Here is a 24,839-nt window from a genome sequence, read left to right as displayed (position 1 = left end):
TGATACATATATTTTATAGGTAGAAGGTATGTTTCTTACTTTATCAGCCCTGGTTGGGGTAGTACATAGTAACAAAAAAATAAGACAAACTTATTTTCACATCCCGGACCATTCCCAAATCTCTGCACTCAGTACAGTGTCCTAGCCAATATCCTGCCTCAATATCTAGCTACTGATCGGCTGCAGCGTTCAGATTCCATTAGAGTCAGCGTCCTCCACTCAGACGGAATGTGAAGGCTCCAGCTGCCAGGTGATGTTCTTTGCTGGGTGTTGATGCTGGAGGGGAGGTTTCTTTTATTTTTAATATACTTGCCCATCCATGGTCCATTAGTATGAACTTTTAAAGTAGGAGACAATCTCTTAAACCCCTTCGTACCCGGGCCATTTTCCATTTTTTTTCGTTTTTGTTTATTTCTCCCCCTCTTCCAAGAGCCATAACTTTTTTTTTTTTTTTCCATCAATATAGCCAAATGAAGGTTTGTTGTACATTTGAATGATACATTGATTTTACCATATAGTGTAAAACAGGGAAAAAATTCCAAGTGCGATGAAATTGCAAACAAAGCGCAATTCCACAATTGTTTTTTGGGTTTTTATTTGCCATGTTGACCATATGGTAAAACTGACCTGGCAATATGATTCTCCAGGTCAGTAAGAGTATGCAAATACCAAACATATACAGTTTTCTTTTTATTTAAGATGCTAAAAAAAATAAAATTGGAAATTTGCATGAAATTTTTTTTAAGTTTTTGGTGCCATTTTGCAAAACCCTTAACATATTAATTTTTCAGGATATGGAGATGGAGCTCATTTTTTGTGGCTTGAGCCGATATTAATACTGATACCATTTTGGGGTAAATACAATGTTTTGATTGACTCTTAGTGCATTTTATTGCAATGTTGCAACGGCCAAAACATCAAAATTCTGTTTTGATTTTTTCTCGTTACGCTGTTTACAGATTGCGAGAGCAGGATTTCCATATCTATCTTGACTCCATTTTGGTTTTTTTATGTGCATCTCCTCTTCTGTGAAATGGAGTCTGAGGCAGTATGTATGTTTTAAGATAAGGAGTTTCAGAAATTTATTTGGGCTTTCTTATCATATGTGTGGCTGCTGAACCCCTGATGAACCCCAGTAATTCCCATGGGGGGGAAAGGCGTCGGGCATTGTTTGGGGAGATTGCTGATTAGTGCCCTATTCTTCGTTTAAATCCCTACATTTGTGTCTCCTGGGCAATAGGATGAAATACCGCAGTAAACAGATGAGTATCGATATTAGTGGTGCTACATTGTGTCTATGCTTGAAGAGACGGCTGTGTCTCTATACTATGAGTACAGATATTTAAAGTGTTGGATTATTTTTGTTTGAGGAGACGACTCATATTGCACTATGCACTTTAATACTGTGGTATTATTTATCAAGTAATTTTCTGTGTCTGGGAAACCTTGTATGGTTATTAACGTTTGGACAATATCTGATTTATTGCATCCTGTCTACCTGTATATAATAATTTCTTTGGGGCATATTATGTATGCCTAGTGTGTCATCAGTTTATTGTGATGACAACTACTGATTAAGCAACATCTGACATTCCTGAGACATTTTGTCTTTTTGATTTTTTTGTCTTATATATTTGTTCATTTTTTTTCTTGTGTGTTTTTCATCTCTACGGGTGCCAGGTTGTATTGGGACATTTTCTATATTTTCTGTCTCCATTGTAGGGAATTTTGAGGCACCCTAGGGTCAGCCATCGTTGAGTGGGGGCTCCTACCGCTTAAAATTAGGGTGCCTACCTCCACTGCCAGGCAGATTTTCCTATAGGGATTTTTTGAGGCTCAACCAGGATTCCTGTATCTCAGGGATTTCTAGGGACTTTGAGGGTGAGCCGTCGAGGAGTGGGGGCGCCTACCGTAGAAAATTAGGATGCCAACCTCCACTGCCAGGCAGGGCGAAGTATAGCGACCCTCTAGGGTCTAACAGGTACATACCTTGTTTTCCTTAATTATATTGCTCTAATGAAAATAGATCTTTTTAACTTATGTTCATTAAAAGTTATATTTTAGGAATCCTTGTTTGTTTAGGTTTTTTTCAAGTATATATCAGTACTGCCTCCAAGTAGGGGACAAAACTCTTCTTGTGTTAGCCCAAATGGCGTAATAATATTAGCCATAGGAGCTGTCAAGGAAAACTTCTACATTTTGCTGTATTTTTTCTAATTGCTTGTGTAGTTCAACTAATGGGAGATCGGACCTGTCCCCATATTATAACCATTTCTACTAAAGCAGATCTGTTATCAAATTGCAATATAACTAAAAGAATTCATAATTATTACCGAGACGTTTTTTTCCAGGTCTGCTAATTTCTTCATTTCTACAGATAAAGAAAAGAGAAAAATATTTCAACATTATCATTAGTGGAACTCTATGTGACCTGTGGATATGCAGTAAAAAAATGTTAATTGTTACAGTAGAAATTAATAGACACTTATTAAGCTACGATATTTTATTACCTTTTCTTGCCATGGCAGCATTGATCTCCAAGCAAATTATCATCAAACCCTCCCAACCACCAAAGCCACCCATGACCTTTACCATCCATCCGAGTTTATGATCTATGAACTGAAGGCCCAGGAAAAGGTTTGCCACTGTAAGAGATGAGTGATATTAATAAAGTTGCCCTGCAGATTCACAGCCTTTTCTAAGCCAAATTTCAATGGTCATTTTTAATTCTTTGCTTTACGAAAAGATGTCACACACACCTGCCAAGACCTTCATCACCAAGGCATTGATGCCATGAAACCAATTAAAAATGTATCTCCTAATGAAAGAAGAAAGATTGTTAAGTATTCATTCAGAAAAAAAAAGGGACTCCCAGTGATGATAACTTACTGACTGCTCTCTGGCGACGGTCGAAAAAAGGCAATTAGGGGTTGGAAAAAGGCCAAGATCATCACAATGCACCCAAGTATAGCATGTGTGCTGACACCCTGAGACATGCAAGAAAGAAAATTATTAAAAACTAGAGGCCAACCACAGTTCTAGACATTAAAAATCTATTTACTCAATACTGCTGTGTGTTTGTATGTTGTAGATGTAGTTGTTCTTTTTGCTGTAAATTTGTGCTCTATTCTTTATTTTGTACTCATTATTGACTCCATCTACATAAACTAGTTTGATATATTTGGACGTACTTTGGAATACTAATCTTGCACTGATTCATGTATTATAGTACAAACCTTAAAGGGAACCTGTTACTTGAAAAAATGCTATTAACCTGCAGATATGGAGTTAGTCTGCAGGTTAATAGCATTGTGAACTTGCCCGACGCTGTCACAAATCATTAAGGGATTATTGGCAGCTCTGACTCCCCTGCAATTTAAATGTAGTTTTTTTTTTCCTTTGGTCCAGCTAGAGTTAATGTCAGTCTCTTGCTCACAGCTTATTTTAGGCTGGTCAGCTGATATAAGTTGGTAACCACTCTCACCTCCCTTTAAATATAGTCACATGACCCATCAGCTGATCGTCAGTTATAGAGTTACTTCTCTGCAGACCAGCTAGGAGTGTGGCGCTCTTCTTTGACTTTACCTGGTGCCGTTTACTCTGCTGCTGTGGAGCTTAGCAGCAGATTCTGAGCTAAAATGTATTCTTTCTGTCAGTCCCTTGTTTGTCTCTATCCCTGTGTTATATTACCTGCAGTGGCAAGGCTAGCATCCTAACCGGCCAGTGCACTAGCCAGGGAACGTAAAGGTGACAGCCAGGGACTAGCCACATGACAGCGTCGGGGTGGGGGAAGGACCCGCATAGGGCGTTAGAGGGAGGTTAGGGACAGGCACAGGTTGTGTCATGGGTTTACAGCGACAGAGGAGCCAGAAGACCACAGCGTCTGATTTTTCCTACTCCTGCACTGATTAGAAACACTTCACTTTCATATAAATTGTTAGTCTGGTTGGTGTATTACAGTACACTAGTACTCCCCTCTTCCCCTGGCATCAGAAAATCCCCAAAGCGTGCAATGAGAGGATTCACAAGTCTGAAGTCACATAGAGTGACTGCAGACTGGTAGTCTAGACAACCCCTTTAATTGACAGTTCATCTATCAGGGAACCTGTTTTACAGAATTCGCTAAGTAACAGCAGAGCACTACAGAGCATTTTAATACCTTTTGAGTAATGTCCATAAGTGCTTCTGTATACTAGTAAATACCTAATAGGCATACAGCCCTTTATTGCACTGCAGTCACTTGGCATTTCAGAATTGCATTAAAAAGTCATACTTACCTCTCCAATCTCATTCCAAAGCTACCCTGCCCCTGATTGTATCTACTCTGAGCAGCAGCAATCACATCCCAACACAGGGACTTGTGACCACCTGCAGGCTGCAGCCAATCACTTCCTGAAGCTAGTCACTTGTGCAGTCAGTGATTGGCTGAGTGGTCACTTTTTGTGTGTTGACAGTTATTAAGAATTAGAGATCATCAAAGGACACGTGAAGCAGCAGGGAATAGAAAAATTTGACAAGAAGCCTAAACTAGGCTGTGTCTTTAACAGATAACATACATATGGTGAATTTTTGCTGTGGGGAAAGTCAAAATATTGTTGCTACTTACGTATGCCCATCCTTTAGCCTCCACAAATGATAATACAAATGACACTATTGTTGCAGCCACAGTCAAAACCATCAAAACCAGGTGAATCTGCAATTTCACATTTGGAATATGGTACAATTAGAAACAGTGTCAGTAAGGGACATTGTCAGTAATTTAAGCAGGAGTCAGTCATTCTTTGATATCAATAACAGCAAGCAAGTACTGAAGACTCAAAATTATTGTTCACAATCTCTGTCTAAAATAAATGAAAATAAATGATGCAGGTCGTCGGTCATTAAGCTCTCACAGTCACTGGAATGCCTATTCCCAGACAAAAAAAACAACAGAGAACCCTACATATAGAGATCAAAAAACATAAAAAATATACTGTATAAACTATATAAAAATGTAATAATGAGAGAGAAATAGCATATACTCTTTATTGATCTCCAAGTACAGGCACACTTCTTTAGTGCCATTTTTTAGCCAAATAAAATTCAATAAAGGCATTTTATACTTCATTATGCTTCTGTTTTGTTTATTTTAAGTCTATTGATATACATAAATATTTCTCTCTCAGTATTACATTTTTATATATTTTTTGATCTCTATATGTAGGGTTCTCTGTTGTTTTTTCAGTCCTCCGAATGGTCTGCCATTCATTATTTGTAGCAGTCATTCTTTTTCTTTATTTAGAATTTTTATATTCTTATTATATTTGGTATTTCCACTGTATGTAGTAAAGAATTGGACTGCTACACTTTCTTTGCTATTCCCAGACTAGCAGTATCAGGGCTCCCTGTATCACGTGCAGTACAGATTTACCTCCTCTGCCTGTAACTGCCTATCATAAACCAAGCTAATTGGCTTGGTAACCAGGCTTGTGATGCATTAGTTTTGATGATCACTGAATAGTTATAGGGGTTGTCCCAAGAACAAAGTACATTTTAATGAATAGATCTTTGAATAATGATAATTTCCACAATTGGATGTACTAAAAAAAATGTTCCTTTGCTGAGATAATCTTATAAATGTGCCCCTGCTGTGTACTGTGTAATGGCTGTGTCTGACCATGCAAGAACATGGTCTGATCATACCACATCTAATGGGCAGGAGAGGAAGCAAAAGACTATACATAAATTACAGCACGAGATCGCAGCTGATTCTGTGAGGTAAGACATGATCTTATAAACAGGAAAGGAAAAGTTTTACCTCACAGAAACAATCAGTTGTGATCCTGTGCGGTTTTGTCTGTATACTCTTTTGGGTCCTCCCTTTCCCAGGAGATGTGGTATGATCAGACCATATTCCTGCACGGTAAGACACAGCCATTACACAGTACACAGCAGGGACACATTTATAAGATTGAGAGCAAAAAAAGAGGAATTGGGCGCACTACATGTACTATATTATATGAAAGGGTGTCTGAGGGTGCGATGGCAGTAATGAAGACTATATCAGAGAAAAGGGAGAAAAAGCATCACTGCAATGAGACGCACACCTTCAAACAATAAACATTTATAAGATTATCTCAGCACAGGGACATTTTTTTAAAAGACATCCAATTGGGCAATTTAATTTTATTCAAAGATCTATTGGTTAAAATGAACTTTGTTCGTGGGACAACACCTTTAAACAAGTCAGAGTGATCCCCTTTCCTCCTCCACTATTGCTTCTCAACCCAGCGGTCATCTTATTCCCAGTTCTTCCTGAACTCTACTCCCTCTTTTGTGCTTGTTCCAAAATTGCCAAGCTGTTTGGCTTAGGTAACACCATACACCAAGGAAGTCATTCGCCAGCCACAGAAGAATGTGGGGTGAAGATTAACAAGTCTTCATTCACATAGAGTGACTGCAGACTGGAACCCTAAGGTCGGACAACTCAGTTAAACTACTAAAAATGACTTAAAAGGCTGTACCTTTCCACAAGTAATCAGTTCTCACAAGACCTCCTTGTGACCTCTGCTCTCCTACATTCCTCACCCAATCGCCTTCAAGACTTTTCCCAGGCATCACTATCCTCTGGATAGCAATGCCTCAACACTTACGATTGTTTCCCACATTTGAAACGGTCAAGCAGAACCTAAAAACTCATCTATGCAAAAATGCCTACAGCCATAAAGACGTGTGTTTGCCCCCAATCTGATATTGTCCCCCTATCCTGGCTTCTTTCTGTTATAATCTCTCCCATTTTATAACATTTCCCCCCTGGGTACCTTCCTGGTCTAATGTCCTCCATTTTGGTGTAATGTTCCCCATGCCGGTGTGGTGTAATATCCCCCATGCTGGTGTAATGTCCTTCATCCTGGTATAATGTCCCACATTCTGGGAATTGTCCCCCATGCTGGTATAATATCCCCCATCCTGGGCCCCTTCCATTCTTCTTCACGTTTTAAAAAGAAACAAAATGATTTTACACAACTTCCCAAGCTCCCACGCCAGGTGGCGGCCTCTTCTGAGCTGGTAGATCAACCAACAGCCAACTTCCGCTGCGGGCCTCTGATTGGCTGGTGGCATGTATGGAAGCGCAGGGAGCCGGCGGTTCTCTGTGCCACTATACATTTTATGTCTATATGCATCCGAGGACACTCATCCAGGTGAAATTGGTGTCTGCGAGCTCCCTTTCCGCACGGACCCGATTGTGTCCGCAACCTCTGCGTTTGAGATCGTTACGCCCTTGTCACTGCCAGCTCACTACTACCACAACTGCTGAAACCCTTCCCTGGGATATTGTTTCTTGTGAGAGAGGGCCCTTTCACTCTCTGTACCGGTCTGACAGTCTCTTATATATGTGTGTGTAACCACTTTTTCACATGTACAGCATCCTGGAATTAAATGAGCTTTAAAAAATAAATAATTATCTTACGTCAGCTACTGTATACAATTATGTAGTACAGAAGAGCTTTACAAAAATCAAATAGTATATTCTTCTTGTGGCTTCTGATTACCTGGAACCAAAGGGCTTTTCCCAAAATAGGAGTCTTTGCAGCAGTTTTAAAATATCGAGCAATAATCGCCCCTAAACTTCCTGTAGTCATCCAAGCAATAAGCATAAGGGCCCCTGCAGAAGTGAAAGGAATAAATATCACATAATTAAGTCTTGTTCTTTCTTATATATAATTCTGACACCAAAGTTCACTTATGAATTGAAGCATCTGTGGGTCTGCAGGAAGAGCCGAGTGCTGTACTTGGCCGACCGCCAGTGATCAGTAAGTCATCATATGGATAGGGGATAACTTTGAATTCTAGACTTAACACTTTAAAACATATAGACGAGGTCTCAAAGAGTGGAAATGCTACTACAATGTCCATGTGGCACATTGAGAGAGCCACTCTGTATTCAAACTAACAACTAGTAATGCTATATTTCCCCTGCAACGGCTGATGCATGTGATACAGTTGATGGAGAGTGGACATCTTTTTTTTTAAAGGGGGATGACCATGGCCAGACCAGGATTAAAAAGGAGTCCTGGCACACAGAGCCCCCAGCCCACATATCATTATCCCCTTACCCTCTGTACTATAGCAGGGGAAAAAAAGTGGCCTCTTAAGTGCAGCACTCGCCTTTAAAGGGGTAATCCGAAATACAAAAGTAATTTTCATCCTAAATCCCTAGCTATTCTCTATCCTTCCCTAACTAGTCTGTATAACTGCTTTTCTTTTTTCTTCTTCTTGCGCTACTTCCTTTTTTCATGCTGGGATACTGAAACTGCTGCAGGCTGTTCACCCTCCCCGAAGCAAAGCATCAGTGCCCTTCGTTTCATAGGCTGGGCTATCCCCTGCTCGGTCACTGTGCGATGTGCACTGTGACCATGTGCTCTCTCGCTGGCTCATATCAGCAGTAACGAGCTGGCAACAGAGTTCACTGTCAGTGCACATTGTCAGAGTACCTGTTGTACAGAGAGCAGAGTTACACCCGCAGGTAATGTCAACAGTTCCCCAATTGAAAATAAAGATCTTTAGAAAAAACTAAATTAAAGGGAACCTGTCACCACGTTTTTGGAAGATGGGATAAAAATAGCGTTAAATAGTGGCAGAGGTGGGCGTTACATTAGTGTGTGTGTTATGCGTTTATTACCCACCTAAGTTGCCGAAATAACTTTGCAAAGTCTCCGTTTTCGCCTGTCAATCAGGCTGGTCAGGTCGCATGGGCGTTGTCTTCCCCCAGATTTGGCGTAGTTTTCCGTTGGTGGCGTAGTGGTGTGCGCATGCCCAAAGTCCGGAATCCTCTTCCAGGGGATTTAAAATAGCGCGGTGTTCGTTATTGCATTGGTGATCGGTGGGCGCGGCCATCTTCCTTTGGCCGCGCGTGCGCAGAAGCGGCGCTCTGCTGGCCGCGGCTTCAGGAAAATGGCCGCCGCGATATCCATCTGCGCACGCGCGGCATCCCGCGGCCATTTTCCTGAAGCCGCGGCCAGCAGAGCGCCGCTTCTGCGCACGCGCGGCCAAAGGAAGATGGCCGCGCCCACCGATCACCAATGCAATAACGAACACCGCGCTATTTTAAATCCCCTGGCAGAGGATTCGGGACCTTGGGCATGCGCACACCACTACGCCACCAACGGAAAACTACGCCAAATCTGGGTGAAGACACCACGCCCATGTGACCTGACCAGCCTGATTGACAGGCGAAAACGGAGACTTTGCAAAGTTATTTCGGCAACTTAGGTGGGTAATAAACGCATAACACACACACTAATGTAACGCCCACCTCTGCCCCTATTTAACGCTATTTTTATCCCATCTTCCAAAAACGTGGTGACAGGTTCCCTTTAAAAAAATTTATATACACACTCAAACATAAATATATTTTGTAAGAAAGAAGGAGGTAAGGTCCTGGATGGCAGTCATGTGTCACCAAGGTGGATGACCTCGGTGATGCAAGTCCTGGGAGAAAGTGCACCAGTAACAATAGGTTACTGCGATGATTTTTATTTTGACTGGATTTGGGGTCCAGGATTTGGGTGCGACCAAAAGAGCCCGGGTGAGAAATGTTGTTCCCGTGCTCCAGTCCAGGTCTTACAAGACTAATAGCAGGCAGCTGGGTTACCTCAGCAGTATGTGTTGTACTGTAGCTGGAGAAAGACCGTGGATGAAGTAAGTATTTAACACGTCACCAATTTTCTAAGTAAATATATTTTTAAAGGTGCTATTGACATGAAATTCTCAGATATTGGTAGCAACCCATACAATTCACACAGGCAAAGTAATCAAACCATAGTTGTCGATAAATTAAGTTTTATTATTTATAACAATGAGAAATGACACATGGGAAAAGTATTGAACACTTACTGAAATTTAATTAATACTTAGTACAAAAGCCTTTGTTGGTGATGATGGCTTCAAGACACCTCCTGTATGGAGAAACCAGTCGCATGCATTGCTCAGGTGCAATTTTGGCCCAGTCTTCCACACAAACACTCTTCAATCCTGAGGGTCCCGTGTGCTCCTTCTATGAACTCTGAGCTTTAGTTCCTTTCATAAATTTTCTATTGGATTCAAGTCAGGTGATTGGCTGGGCCATTCTAGCAGCTTTATTTTCTTTCTCTGAATTCAATTGAGATTCCTTAGCTGTGTGTATGGGATCATTGCCTTGCTGAAATGTTCATCCTGGTAGATGGCAGCAGATTTTTATCAAGAATGCCTCAGTACATTTGTCCATTAAGCCTTCCTTCAAACACATGAAGTCTGTCAGTACCATATGCTGAAAAACAGCCTCACACCAGGATGTTCCCACATCCAAACTTCACTGTTGGTATGGTGTTTTTGGGCTGATAAGCGGTGCCTTTTGGCCTCCAAACATAGTGTGTAATATGACATCCAAAGAGTTTGATTTTGTTCTCATCTGACCAGAATATATTCTCCCAGGATTTCACAGGCTTATCTAAATGTTATTGTACAAATTTTTAGTACGCTTGAACATGCTTTTTGGCAAGCAGTGGAGTCTTGTGTGGCAAACATGCATACAGGCCATGGATGTTTACTTATTATTTTCTTTCAGTAGCTCTCCACCGGTGGTTATTGGCTCTTGGACAACTCTTCTGATAATTCCTTTCACCCCTCTGTTTGAAATCTTTTGGGGAGCACCTCGTCATGGCCGGTTGATGGTGAAATGCTATTCTTTTCTTTTTCGGATTATGGCACCAACAATGCTCACTGGAACATTCAGTAGTTTAGATATTCTTCTATAACCAATGTCATCAGTATATTTTGTAACAATAAGGTTGCGAAGGTCTTGAAACAGCTCACTGGTTTTACCCATCAGTAGTTGTTTCTTGTGTGGCACCTTGGTAATGAGACACCTTTTTTTATAGGCCATCAGTTAAACAAGCTGATATTTTTCACTATGTGGCAGTATTGCATCCTAATTACTGTTAGATTTCATCTGTGTCATGACTTTAAAGGGAACCTGTGAGCAGGATTGTGTTGACTAACATACAGACAGGGTCAGGTTGACGACGTTATACAGATTAAAATGATACCTTGGTTGATGAAATCTGTCTTGTGGTTGTTTAATCTTTATTTGTAGTTTTCAGGTAATGAGATTCTCATGCTTCAGGGCAGTCTGTGGGGTCTTTATGTGGTGCTCTGCTTACATATTCATCTGTATGGCTTATAACAGGTCACTAACCCCTCAGTGATCCCTCAGTGACCTGCCCCCTGTTTTACATACTGTATATCTTATTGTTTTGGAAAAAAAAATTACATTCCTAATGCAGGTGCCGCCAGTGCTGTAGCATGATTGGATCTATAATATCCATATTTTTATTTTATTTGGTCATATAAATTTCTTTTGAAACAAACAAAAAACATTCTTTCTCAAAATGGCACCGGCCATGCCTGCACAGTAGCATACGGTAATTTGGTACCGGCGCCATTTTGCTAGAGGGAAAAAAAATTACCTCCACAAAGATGGCGCCGGTGGCACAGTAGCATGTATCAGATCGCTGGCATCACAATCTGTGCTCTGGTGAACATTATTTTTGCTGACTATTTATATATTCCCGTGTTTAATTCTCATCTATTTTATGCCTTGACCTTTCTAGCTTATTTATTGAGCGAATTACTCTATATGTTTAATCACATTCTTGAATTTAGATGTTGAATTTATTTTTTGATCATTGCAGTGTCATTCTATTTTTCATTATACATATACATTTATTATTGATTGATTATGGTGACCTCTTTCATTGGATTATCTTGTAACAACCAGAATATATATATTTAGTATTTCTCATACTTTACCTTGGCTGTTTTGTTGATGCCAATTATTGGCTGACTGTTTTTGTCATTTTTTAATTATTTTTTTGTTATTTTCAATAACATTTTGTACTATACATTTCTATTGTGGTTTTTCTATATCTTTCTTTTCTTATATGAATATAATAAAGCTGGGTACATACACCCAGATTCAGTGCGCAGGGAGCCCCTCTTTGCTGCGCGTGCGTGGGATTTTAGAGCAGATTCTTGTGACGTTGGCCCACCCTGGAACATCAAAGAGCATAGGCGTTGACAAAATGACGAGCCCATGACTGAAAGAAAATGAAGCGCCATCCCTATGACTGAACGTGAAGGTACTATATATTGATACAAAGTGATTTTTGGAAATGATTACAGTTCCGCTTTGATTGAAAAGAACGTGTTAGTGATGCCCATTGCATCACTAATAACACACTGGGGACAGTTAGGTTGAAAAAAATAACGTGACAGGTTCCCCGTCAGGCTACTTTCCTGAGTTTTTGGTGAGCTTTTGATTTTGCAGAATTTCTGCACCACTTTTATAAAATAAGTTACTTGAATTTTTTCAAAAATGCACAGTGCAAAAAAAACTTACCATATACTCATTGTGGAAACAAAGCCTTAGAGCTAGGTTAATAGAGAATGCTTCTTCTTGGAGGTGAAGAGCCATATTTCTCTGTGGTGATCTAGCATGTTCTGTGCATTACACTGATGGACCATTGATTTCAGTGGACATCATTTAATGCTCATGTCTCCCTTTTTGGGACTGGGGATATCAGTGGTGGAAACACCTGCGATCAGCACACCCTCCTAACAAAACGTTATTGGAAGAAGAACAACTTTTACCAGACACGGTCTAGCTCTTCAATTTTTGTTTATCTAGTTGCAGCAATGACATCCAGTCTATACACTTGACTTCTGGAGCCAATCACTGGGATCAGCAGTGAGCCCTTCTGATGTAACAGTGCGGTCAGATATTACAGACCGGGTGCAGCTGTAGCTTCTACAAATACAGTAGTTTAACATGTTTTTTTCAGAATGATGGAAGCAGTTTTCATACTTACCATGTGTTTTTACTATTATGTGTGCTCTTTGTTCTCTGTGAGTCACATTGGAAGTTGCTGAGAGGTCAACTTTGGTGTCACTCAGGAATACACCTGGTCCATGAAATCTGATCTGTCCTGGAGAATAGAGAACAGGTAACACAAGTTTTACTGAAGGCTAAGGGTGCTTTCACATTGCATTCGGGCACCATTATGTTGGCCCCATCAGGGCTTGCATCCAAATCCCCCACAAGACAGGATTCGGGCATATGCATAGACTAAGTAGGAATACACTCCTAAAAATGATGCAAGGCAGAGCATTATTCTAGTCTATGGCCCTGTTGGTGCATAAGCCTGAATCCTGTACTACTGGGGGGGGGGGGGTTCAGATGCAAGAGTTGAAGAGGTCAAAGAACGGGTGACCCAACTTTTAGGGTGCTTTCACATGGCATTCAAAGAGATGGCACTCTGTATAGGGAAAAATATTAAGTTCCAGGCACACCCTCATCTAAATACTTATGTAGCTATCAAAATTCTATATAGCTATTAAGTTCTTAAAGCTACAGGCAAAAACATTATGATCAAGGATACATAATAGGCTACTCCCATCTTATAAAGTGATGCCATATTGCTAAACTTTGTCATCACTCTCTGATCCAACCTTTGCATCCACTAATGATTCTGAGAATGAAGACGATGCATCTCTATCTCTGGTGTAGACTTGTATCCCCTACATTGGTTTCTAAACCAGAGCATTGCTTCTGGCCACCCACAGTGCAGGGAATTGTGTAGATTCCTGGTGGGCCACTCTGCGGAAACCCACAGTTGGCCTCCCACTTCCAATGGCTTTGCATACCATAGACAGCAAGTGCAGAGCACACAAAGCCCTGCTGTGTAGTCCAATACAGGCCATTAAGACGCTCAGTGGGGGCACAGCTTTTAAGGCTTCTCCAGTTTCCAATCTCCTGACTTCAGGCCCCGTCTCACATAGCGAGATCGCTAGCGAGATCGCTGCTGAGTCACAAGTTTTGTGACGCAACAGCGACCTCCATAGCGATCTCGCTATGTGTGACACGTACCAGCGATCAGGCCCCTGCTGCGAGATCGCTGGTCGTGTCGGAATGGCCTGGACCTTTTTTTGGTCGTTGAGGCCCCGCTGACATTGCTGAATCGGTGTGTGTGACACCGATCCAGCGATGTCTTCACTGGTAACCAGGGTAAACATCGGGTTACTAAGCGCAGGGCCGCGCTTAGTAACCCGATGTTTACCCTGGTTACCAGCGTAAATGTAAAAAAAAACAAACAATACATACTCGCCTTCTGATGTCCGTCAGGTCCCTTGCCGTCTGCTTCCTGCTCTCACTGACTCCCGGCCGTACAGTGAGAAGTGAGAGCACAGCAGTGACGTCACCGCTGCGCTCTGCTCTCACTGTACGGCGGCTCAGTCAGTCAGAGCAGGAAGCAGACGGCAAGGGACCTGGACACCGAAAGGCGAGTATGTACTGTTTGTTTTTTTTGGTAACCAGGGTAAACATCGGGTTACTAAGCGCGGCCCTGCACTTAGTAACCCGATGTTTACCCTGGTTACCCGGGTGCTGCAGGGGGACTTCGGCATCGTTGAAGACAGTTTCAACGATGCCGAACTCGTTCCCCTGATCGTTGGTCGCTGGGGAGAGCGGTCTGTGTGACAGCTCCCCAGCGACCACACAGCGACTTACCAACGATCACGGCCAGGTCATATCGCTGGTCGTGATCGTTGGTAAATCGCTAAGTGAGACGGGGCCTTTCCTCTACCTGGGCATCTGCTTGTCATTACTGCAGTCAGAGCCTGTGGCTTTATTTCACAACACTGGGCAGCCTGTGCAGTCAGCGCAGGTGCTCATGGGAGGAGAGGCTGTGGGGATCCTTCAGAAATGCATTTTAAGAAGAAAAAGTTTCAGTCTGCTGTCACTGAACACCATTTTGTGGGCAGAGCTTACCAATTAAGGTATATAAAGATAAGAAACTTTGTAATATATCTTATAGAAAATTGCTTCTTTCCCCACATAAGAAACTTCTCCGAATTTATTGCTTAAATCTGTCTACAGGTTTTCAGCTCACTGAAGGATCAAGTGACAGTTACTGCCTAAAGAAGTCGACGGAAAGGGGAAGAGGAAGAAACGACAGCAGAGAATTTGTAAGGAGATGGATATATTTCCCACATTCCCCCTTGAAGAAAATGTGTATTGTTGCAAAAGTATTTTGATGTGCAATGTGAACTGTGAAATGCGTTATGGTGCTGGTGTTGTATTATGTCCAGCAACAGGTAGTTAACAGGGGCAGTTAGGCTATGTGCACACGTAAGAAAAGAGGTGCAGAATTTTCTGCACAAAATCTGCATCTCCTGGCAGAATCCGCAGCTGCGTTTTTTATGCGTTTTTAGTACATTTTTAGTGCGTTTTTTGTGCAGATTTTATTTCTATAATCGAGGGGTGCAGAAACGCTGCAGAACTGCACAAAAGAAGTGACATGCACTTCTTTGAAATCTGCAGCGTTTCTGCGCAGATTTTTCTGCACCATGTGCACAGCTTTTTTTTTTTTCACATTGATTTACATTGTACTGTAAATCACAGTGCAGTTCTGCAGCGTTTCTGCTGCAGAAAAATCTGCTGCAGATCTGCACCAATTCTGCACTAAATGTGCATCGTGTGCACATACCCTAAGAGTTAATGGTTGGGATTAACCCAGAGTGGGAGGAGTCAAGTTGAAGAGACAAGAGATAGTTCCTGTCACACCATCGGAAAGGGCCCAGTAAGCGTAGAAAGCCGACCTAAAGTCTAGTGTGAGCAGTGCCACATGACGTGGGTGTCCCTAATGAGAGAGGAGACAGAGGATGGCAAGATCCTAGTGAAGAGAAAGAGTGAAGTAATCGAAAGAACAGTGATCGTACAGAGCTGGGTCTGGGGACAGGATGCCTAGCATTATGGCCCAGAGTTCTAACTCACAAAGGTTATGGGCCTAAGCGGGATAGAGTATCTAAGACAAAGAGTGCCCCTGGCAGAAGTTGAAGAACCTCAGAGACAGAGAAGTTATGTACTGGCCATACTGGAAAAGTAGCTCCCTTAAAAGGGAAAAAGACATAGAATAGGACTTTTACAAACTGGACTGTAGTATTGAAGTGTCATGAAGTGTAAAGGAATGTTGAAGATTAAGGATAAGACAGAAAAGAAGAAAGAATTGATACCGCTTGTGGCAAATGCTCTGTATTGTAAAAGGAAATGTTCATCGAGATATATGTCCGCTATCTCCTGTATGAAATCCCTCCCCAGTTATCGTTGAGTAAAAAGTTTATTTTTGATTGGTGGTCTCTCTCATTGAACTGTCAAACACCTGGTTCAGGCCAACCCAAGCCATTGGTTACATAGGGCATGCAAGGGTGTATCGCCTCCACAGCATAAGTCCACACACCCAGTCAGGACCCCCACATTCATGTAAAGTGCTGGGGCGTAAGAGATGAGTACCTTGCCCACGGCTATCCAATAAACCAGATTGTCTGCTTTAGTGTATTTCAGAAAACTGGTGCAGCACGAGAGAAGACCTGGAGATGAGAGTGAGACGTTTGGATTATAGAAGATGTTAGTTTTAGGCCATTAGCGGAACAGAGAGGTAGGTAGGCTGGTAGGCAGAGATGAGGGGTGAGATATAGCGTGGTGCAGAACTGTGGAGAGTTTTGTGGGCAAGAATGATACGTTTATATTGGATTCTGTAGTTGATGGGCAACAAATGCAAAGACTGGCACATTTCCAATAACAAAGTATTAACAAGGACTTGAATATCACATGACGGCCATCTGTCTTCACATTACTCCTTGTATACCCGATAACAAAATAAGCTTCTATTTTTTAACTTACCATTGTAGCTCCTTGAATTATGAATTCCCCTTCTATACAGATAAACCTGTTGTACTGTACATAAGAAACTAGTATATACTGTCACCTAGACTTTACTCACCATTAACAGAGGATCCATAAGCCATAAAGATGTAGTACAAATCGGAACCATTGCTGGATCTGGATTGGTAGATGGGAAGTTGTGTTGAAATTTGATTTTTTGAAGTGAAAGAACATTGTATCACACCGTTGGTGTATGAGGAAATCCTGACATCTACATTACTCTGTCAAATAGGATAAAGAAAACCTTAGTAGGATGTATGCAATATGCAAAGAAATCTGAGATAAAACATTGGGGACCACAGATGCAGACAATTATTTTGGTTAAAAGCCACCATACTTAGACTAATGTTGGCCAAAGCCGCAGATATCGACAGGTTCAGCAGACAATATAATGCATATAGGTGCCCCAAACAAAAGATTGTCAACAAAGATAAGGATCAGGCATGTCATTTTTCGGACTGCACATCTGTTCTCACTGCCATCAGATGTCTGGCAGCCGCTCGCTCATAGATAGAGCTGAGCTGCAGGACCTATTCTAGTCTTAATCAACCTTACTGAGGATCCAACTGTATATATACTACTTAGAAATAATATGGATAAGAAGACAAATGTGCCATATGGAGAAGATGAGATCGAGTGAGATAATGATAGGCAGTCATATGGGCGACACTGACATTACATCATACATCCACTGAATGGCCACTTTATTACAGAAGTTTACTCTTTGACGATTGGAGTTTCCTCTGTATGAAAAGTAGACTTGAGACCCTGGAGCGCAGCATAAAATCAAGTGAGCAAGTTTTGTTTGGATCCGTTCAGTCTGTATCCAAATTAGAATGAGAAAATCAAATAATCTGAGTAGCTTTGAGCATTGCTTTGTCATCGTCACCAAGCTAACCAGGACTAATCAAAAAATGCCAACCTTGCAGGCTTTTCTTGTGCAGCAGTGTGGAGCGCATGCTGGGAAGGGTGAAAACAAGGAATAACATCCAGGAAAATCTCCATCTAATATGTGGCAACTATAAAACACTATCTTGTCTGCATTGACCAATATTTCCGCCATGATGAAATCATGAGGTTCAGTGCTGGTCCAACACACTACAAGAAAGGTGTTTATAGTCAAGTGGCGCCTATTACGTGTATGTAGTACTTTATAATAGCACTAGCTGTACTACCCGGCTTCGCCCGGGTTAATGACTGCTGTTAGCAAAATAGAATGTGTTAACAAAAATTTATTCTGCACACAAAAACCACAAAACAAATAGATAGAAATGTAATTATTAAAAGGCAAAAACTAAGCAAATAGAAGCATTTCACAACATATATTAGCTTTGTTATACTGAGAATGTCTTTGTTGCCTATATTAACCAATCAGAGCTCAGGTTAATTAACTGTAGCAAAATAGAAGCTGAGCTGTGATTGGTTGCTATTGGCAGCCTGATAAATCCCCAGCCAACAGGAAGCCCTCCCCCCTGGCAGTATATATTAGCTCACACATACACATAATAGACAGGTCATGTGACTGACAGCTGCCGTATTTCCTATATGGTACATTTGTTGCTCTTGTAGTTTGCTTATTAATCAGATTTTTATTTTTGAAGGACAATACCAGACTTGTGTGTGTTTTAGGGCGAGTTTTATGTGTCAAGTTGTGTGTGTTGAGTTGCGTGTGGCGACATGCATGTAGCGACTTTTGTGAGATGAGTTTTGTGTGGCGACATGCGTGTAGCAACATTTTGTGTGTTGAGTTGCATGTGACAGGTTAGTGTAGCAAGTTGTGTGCAGCAAGATTTGTGCATGGCGAGTTTTGCGCGTGGCGAGTTTTATGTGTGGTGCATTTTGAGTATGTGCAAGTTTTGTGTGAGGCAACTTTTGCATGTGGTGCAACTTTTGTACATGTGGCAATTTTTCTGTGTGTGCAAGTTTTGCATGAGGTGAGTTTTCCATGAGGTGAGTTTTGCACGTGTGGCGAGTTTTGCGTGAGCCTAGTTTTGCATATGGCGAGTTTTGCATGTAGCGAGTTTTGAGTGGTGACTTTTGTGTTTCGACTTTTATGTGGCGAGGTTGGTGTGTGTGTGTGGTGAAATGTGTGCTGAGGGTGGTATATGTGTTCAAGCACGTGGTAGTGTGTGGCGCATTTTGTGTTTGTGTTCATATCCCCGTGTGTGGTGAGTATCCCATGTCGGGGCCCCACCTTAGCAACTGTACGGTATATACTCTTTGTCGCCATCGCTCTCATTCTTTAAGTCCTCATTGTTCACATCTGGCAGCTGTCAATTTTCCTCCAACACTTTTCCCTTCACTTTTTCCCCATTATGTAGATAGGAGCAAAATTGTTTGGTGAATTGGAACGCGCGGGGTTAAAATTTCACCTCACAACATAGCCTATGACGCTCTCGGGGTCCAGACGTGTGACTGTGCAAAATTTTGTGGCTGTAGCTGCGACGGTACAGATGCCAATCCCGGACATACACACATACATACATACACACATTCAGCTTTATATATTAGATATACCTGTATGTAATCTCCTGTATATAGTATATACCTGTGTGTCATCTCACCTATATATAGTATATATCTGTGTGTCATCTGCTGTATATAGTATATACCTGTATGTCATCTCCTCCTATACATAGCATATACCTGTGTCATCTCCTCCTGTATATACTATATACCTGTAGGTAATCTGCTCCTGTATATAGTATATACCTGTGTGTCATCTCCTCCTGTATATAGTATATACCTGTATGTCATCTCCTCCTGTATGTAGTATGTACCTGTATGTCATCTCCTCCTCTATATAGTATATACCTGTGTGTCATCTCTCCTGTATATAGTATATATCTGTGTGTCATCTCCTCCTGTATATAGTATATACCTGTGTGTCATCTCCCCTGTAAATAGTATATACCTGTGTGTCATCTCCTGTATATAGTATATAGCTGTATGCCATCTCCTCCTGTATTAGCCCTCGTTCACACGTTATTTGGTCAGTATTTTTACCTCAGTATTTGTAAGCTAAAATGGCAGCCTGATAAATCCCCAGCCAACAGTAAGCCCACCCCCTGGCAGTATATATTAGCTCACACATACACATAATAGACTGGTCATGTGACTGACAGCTGCCGGATTCCTATATGGTACATTTGTTGCTCTTGTAGTTTGTCTGCTTATTAATCAGATTTTTATTTTTGAAGGATACCAGACTTGTGTGTGTTTTAGGGCGAGTTTCGTGTGTCAAGTTGTGTGTGTTGAGTTGCGTGTGGCGACATGCATGTAGGGACTTTTGTGAGATGAGTTTTGTGTGGCGACATGCGTGTAGCAACTTTTTGTGTGTCGAGTTGCATGTGACAGGTTAGTGTAGCAAGTTGTGTGCAGCAAGTTTTGCGCATGGCGAGTTTTGCGCGTGGCGAGTTTTATGTGTGGTGCCTTTTGAGTATGTGCAAGTTTTGTGTGAGGCAACTTTTGCATGTGTTGCAACTTTTGTGCATGTGGCAATTTTTCTGCGTGTGGCAATTTTTCTGCGTGTGCAAGTTTTGCGTGTGGCGAGTTTTGCACGTGTGGCGAGTTTTGCATGTGGAGAGTTTTGCGCGTGGCGAGTTTTGAGCGGCGACTTTTGTGTTTCTACTTTTATGTGGCGAGGTTGGTGTATGTGTGGTGAAATGTGCACTGAGGGTGGTATATGTGTTCGAGCACGTGGTAGTGTGTGGCGCATTTTGTGTGTGTGTTCATATCCCCGTGGTGGTGTGATTATCCCATGTTGGGGCCCCACCTTAGCAACTGTACAGTATATACTCTTTGGTGCCATCGCTGTCATTCTTTAAGTCCCCCTTGTTCACATCTGGCAGCTGTTAATTTGCCTCCAACACTTTTCCTTTCATTTTTTCCCCATTATGTAGATAGGGGCAAAATTGTTTGGTGACTTGGAAAGCGCGGGGTTAAAATTTCACCTCACAATATAGCTTTGACGCTCTCAGGGTCCAGACGTGTGACTGTGCAAAATTTTGTGCCTGTAGCTGCGACGCCTCCAACACTTTTCCTTTCACTTTTTCCCCATTATGTAGATAGGGGCAAAATTGTTTGGTGAATTGGAAAGCGCGGGGTTAAAATTTCACCTCACAACATAGCCTATGACGCTCTCGGGGTCCAGACGTGTGACTGTGCAAAATTTTGTGGCTGTAGCTGCTACGGTTCAGATGCCAATCCCGGACATACATACATACATACATACATACACACACACACACATTCAGCTTTATATATTAGATGTCCAAAATGAAATATGCCAGCCTTTGGAACACCTTACATCTTTCTTAACAGTAAGAACTTACCAAAGGCAGAATGAGAGGTGGCTTTCGTCCTTCTGAATAGGCATGCTGGATTTCTACTTGTCCAATTGAATTTATTACACATATATAAATGTCATCCGCTCCCTGGAACACAGAAGACCAAGGTTTACACTAACAAGCAGGGGTTTGGACCAGATGACCCAGGAGGTCCCTTCCAACTCTACCATTTTATGATTCTATATATCACATATGTTTGAATGTAGGAAGTTTTAGTTTTCTTACCATGAACTGGTCATCTGAAAAGCCAATTGACACATATCCTCCAGAAGGACCACTTATCTCAAAATTATATGCACCATTGTCCGTCATAGCTGAAGACATGAATAAACAGTTAGTAGTTTTGGAGGGGTCACATTCAGAAGGATTGCTAAGGCAAATCTTCTGTGTTCCACAAGTCTCACTGGAAATATAAGTAGGAGGAGGTTTGGAGGAAACAGGAGTAGTGGTTTCCAAACTACTGGTAATTGACCTTGGTGGGCTGTTTGAGGCTGCAGTAGAAGACACTATTGGACTGATGGTCATGCTGGAGTTAGGAAAAACCTATGGAAAGGAAAATAACGTTGACTTGATTAAACTCAGGATGATATCTCAATATTAAGCCTATATCCGAGAATTAAATAGGCAAAGAACTATAGTAACAAAAACTATTTTCATGGATGGATAAAATTACAAAGCTTCACCTATTTTTAACGCAATGTTAAATAGGATGGCACACAGACTGTACACTGATGCCATCTGTGCGCTGTATGTGTTTTTCACGGACCCATAGACTTGTGTTTGCTCTTTTCATCCATGATTTTGGAGAAATACCAGACATGTCTCTGAGTTTTGCAAGCACAAATGGTCCATGAAAAAACACAAGACGTGAATACCATCATAGATTATAATGGGTACCTGTTCTATACGTGAAAGAAAATGCATACTTGTTTGTGCAACACGGATGTCTGAATGAGGCCCTACAGAATTTAGGGTTGATAGAGGATTGTTCTATTTTGGCTTTTTATCTGTTAGAGTTGAGGACATTAACCAAGAGCGCTGGTTGCATAGGAGGACTAGTTCTGGATTTACATAAATCCTGTGATATAAAAGAACTCCTTGTAATACTAAAACTCCACTGCTTTGGTGCTTGATACACTTATAGCACCACATACTACAGCTGATCAGTGGGATTACCAGCAGAGATCTACTTTGTGATCAACTTACAGTCATCAGAACAATATCATCCTAATGTTCCAGCTTGGAGCTATACACAATTCTGTATAAATTACAGAATCTTATAGGCAACCGGTCACCTGAAAAAACGCTATTAACCTGTAAATATGGTGACAAAAAATAATAATACATTTTTTTTAACAAATTTCAGTATTTTTTTTCACCACTTAAATAATAATAAAAAACATTGTGGAATTACACTTTTTTTTGCAATTTCACAGCACTTTTTTTTCTCATTTTCCAGTACAGTATGTGGCATTATGCCATTCAAAAGTACAACTTGTCCCGCAAAAAACAAACCCTCATGCTGCTATATGGCTGGAAAAATAAAAAAGTTATGGCTCTTGGAAGAAGGGGAGGAAACAAACTGGAAAAAACCTGTGTGTCTAATATCATATCAGCTGATATGTTGTTAAGAAATCCACTTTTATCCGATTATGTAAATGAGTACTTTCAGGCTATGATGAGGATGCTGCCCTGAAGAGGAGTCTGTTTCTTCACTTTCTTATGTTTCATCTTCCACAGCTTCACCCTGTGACGTCGGGTGCACGGCCAGAATTCTGGTGCCTGCACATTCCATCTCCCTGTGTTCCTTTTCAGTTTTCCGCCCTTCTATGGGCTTTGGCTTGATGTTCCTTCTGAGCAGGCACCGGCGAGTCACTGGTATCTACTGCTCCCAGTGTTCTCCAGCGAGCAGAAACTTTGCACTACACAGTGCCAGTAACTTGTAGGCGCCTGCGCAGAAGGAACGTGAAGCCAATGCCCATAGAAGGGCAGGACACTGAAGAGGAACACCAAGAGACGGAGTGCGCAGGCGCGAGATTTACGGCCAAGCACCCAACGTCGCAGGAACAGAGTGACGTTGTAGGAGGCAGTGCATGGGATAATGAAGTCAGGAGACAGTTATATTCCATGTAGTGTCCACCCCAGAGCCTGGAAAAACTCATTTGTATAATCACATAAAATCGGATTTCTCAACAACAAGGCATCTGATATGAGGCATAGAGGTAGGACTTTTTCAGCAGTTTATAACCTGTATCCCCTTATTATTAGGTTTACATCACTCACAGGACCATAAGGCAAGCCCCACATTTTGGGGAGGAAAATATGATTTTTTTTTTTTTTTTAAATAAAATGGAAGTGCATCTTATAGTCCATTTTTACAATAGCTTACGGTGCTGGGGGCAGCTACGGTGGAGCGGGGTCCCAAAAGGCAGAGTCGCTGCTGCAGAAAGCTGGCAACACTAGAGTGAGGCGATGCTGCGGGCCCTGGGCTGGGAAGAGGGGTTCTCCATAGTGTGAGGCTGCGGCGGGACCTGGGCTTTTACATAATTTTGTGAGGATCAGAAGTATGAGACTCCTGACATTTTCTGAAAGCCTAGTGTCTGCCGCAGCCTCGCACTACCAAACACCTCTTCCTCCCAGCCTGGGGCACGCAGCATCACCCCGTTCCTGCAGCCTCCTGAGACCCCACTCCACTGCAGCTCCCCCGATAAGCTACATTTGGATTATAAGATGCTCCTCTATTTCCCCCCAAATTTGGAAGAAAAAAGTATGTCTTATAATCCCCAAAATATGGTAGGTTACTTGCATTTTATTTAAAAACACAAGGCGCAAAAAACTCATCATTAACTGTGGAAACATAGCCTAATAGTTCAGAATCTTTAATTTATACAGGAAATCCTTAATAGCTTCAAGTTGTAACATTACTAGGATATTGTATTGTAAGCGATTTTTTGGATGGTGAATCATTAGGCTTGCAGAAGCTGAAGTCTGTTAGTAAATGTTTACTTTTTACTGCTTGCTGATTAAATATTATAAAAATGTCAGCAAAAAAATTTGAACCTTAAGGATTGTCCAAAGCAAAGTAGGTCAGAGTGTCAAGAAGAACAGATGTTACTTTGCACTTATGCGTTTTTTGAGACAAGCAATTAATACTGATAAATCAAACAGCAGATAACAATTTAGATCTAAAATTGAAGCGTACTGTACACCATTATTAAGTGTGGGGTCGCACGCATTCAGCAAAGCATCGCATTAGACAAGCATCAAGTTAAAGGGCTGTTATTCCATGGCAGTTAGTCAGGGCAGGAGTTAGGTAACCCGCACTCTGCTCTCCCTTCTATCCATGTGCTATATTCCTATCCTTCTATGTTCAATTGCCATCCACATTCACCGCCCCATCCCCCCTCCATCACGACTCATGTACATCAACTCCTCTCTCCTTCCCTCTCCCATGTACAGCTCCCATGCACTTCTCACCTTCCTGAAAACCCTCAGCCCGTCTTGCCCAAACACACTGCACAAAAAACTTCTTACAATTCTAAAAACTTCTTGCTTTTTATCGTCCTACTCCTACTGATTTTGGGAGACATCTCCCCCAACCCTGGTCCACCTTCCCACAACCTCAACTGCTGCCCTACCTCACATCAAAACCATTCTAACCTTATTAATATTACTTGCACTCCCTCATCTCC

The 24,839-nt window shown here is 41.6% G+C and overlaps 1 protein-coding gene across 1 annotated transcript in view; it reads right to left on the bottom strand.

Moving 5' to 3' along the window:
* Positions 1-24,839, bottom strand: part of LOC143788076 (putative ferric-chelate reductase 1) — a 70,003-nt gene that overhangs the window by 1,776 nt on the left and 43,388 nt on the right. The window contains exons 6-15 of the mRNA XM_077277444.1: positions 21,373-21,690; positions 21,133-21,234; positions 16,857-17,019; positions 12,888-13,004; positions 7,533-7,645; positions 4,607-4,693; positions 2,890-2,987; positions 2,760-2,818; positions 2,511-2,645; positions 2,334-2,371 (exon numbers count right to left, since the gene is read on the bottom strand). Coding sequence (XP_077133559.1) covers positions 2,334-2,371; positions 2,511-2,645; positions 2,760-2,818; positions 2,890-2,987; positions 4,607-4,693; positions 7,533-7,645; positions 12,888-13,004; positions 16,857-17,019; positions 21,133-21,234; positions 21,373-21,690 — 1,230 coding nt within the window. The remainder of the gene's footprint in view (positions 1-2,333; positions 2,372-2,510; positions 2,646-2,759; positions 2,819-2,889; positions 2,988-4,606; positions 4,694-7,532; positions 7,646-12,887; positions 13,005-16,856; positions 17,020-21,132; positions 21,235-21,372; positions 21,691-24,839) is intronic.

This window comes from Ranitomeya variabilis, chromosome 8, assembly GCF_051348905.1.
Source record: "Ranitomeya variabilis isolate aRanVar5 chromosome 8, aRanVar5.hap1, whole genome shotgun sequence".
NCBI lineage: Eukaryota > Metazoa > Chordata > Amphibia > Anura > Dendrobatidae > Ranitomeya > Ranitomeya variabilis.
The sequence above is the reverse complement of the archived record's forward strand: the minus strand, read 5'-3'. Positions and strand labels throughout refer to the sequence as shown.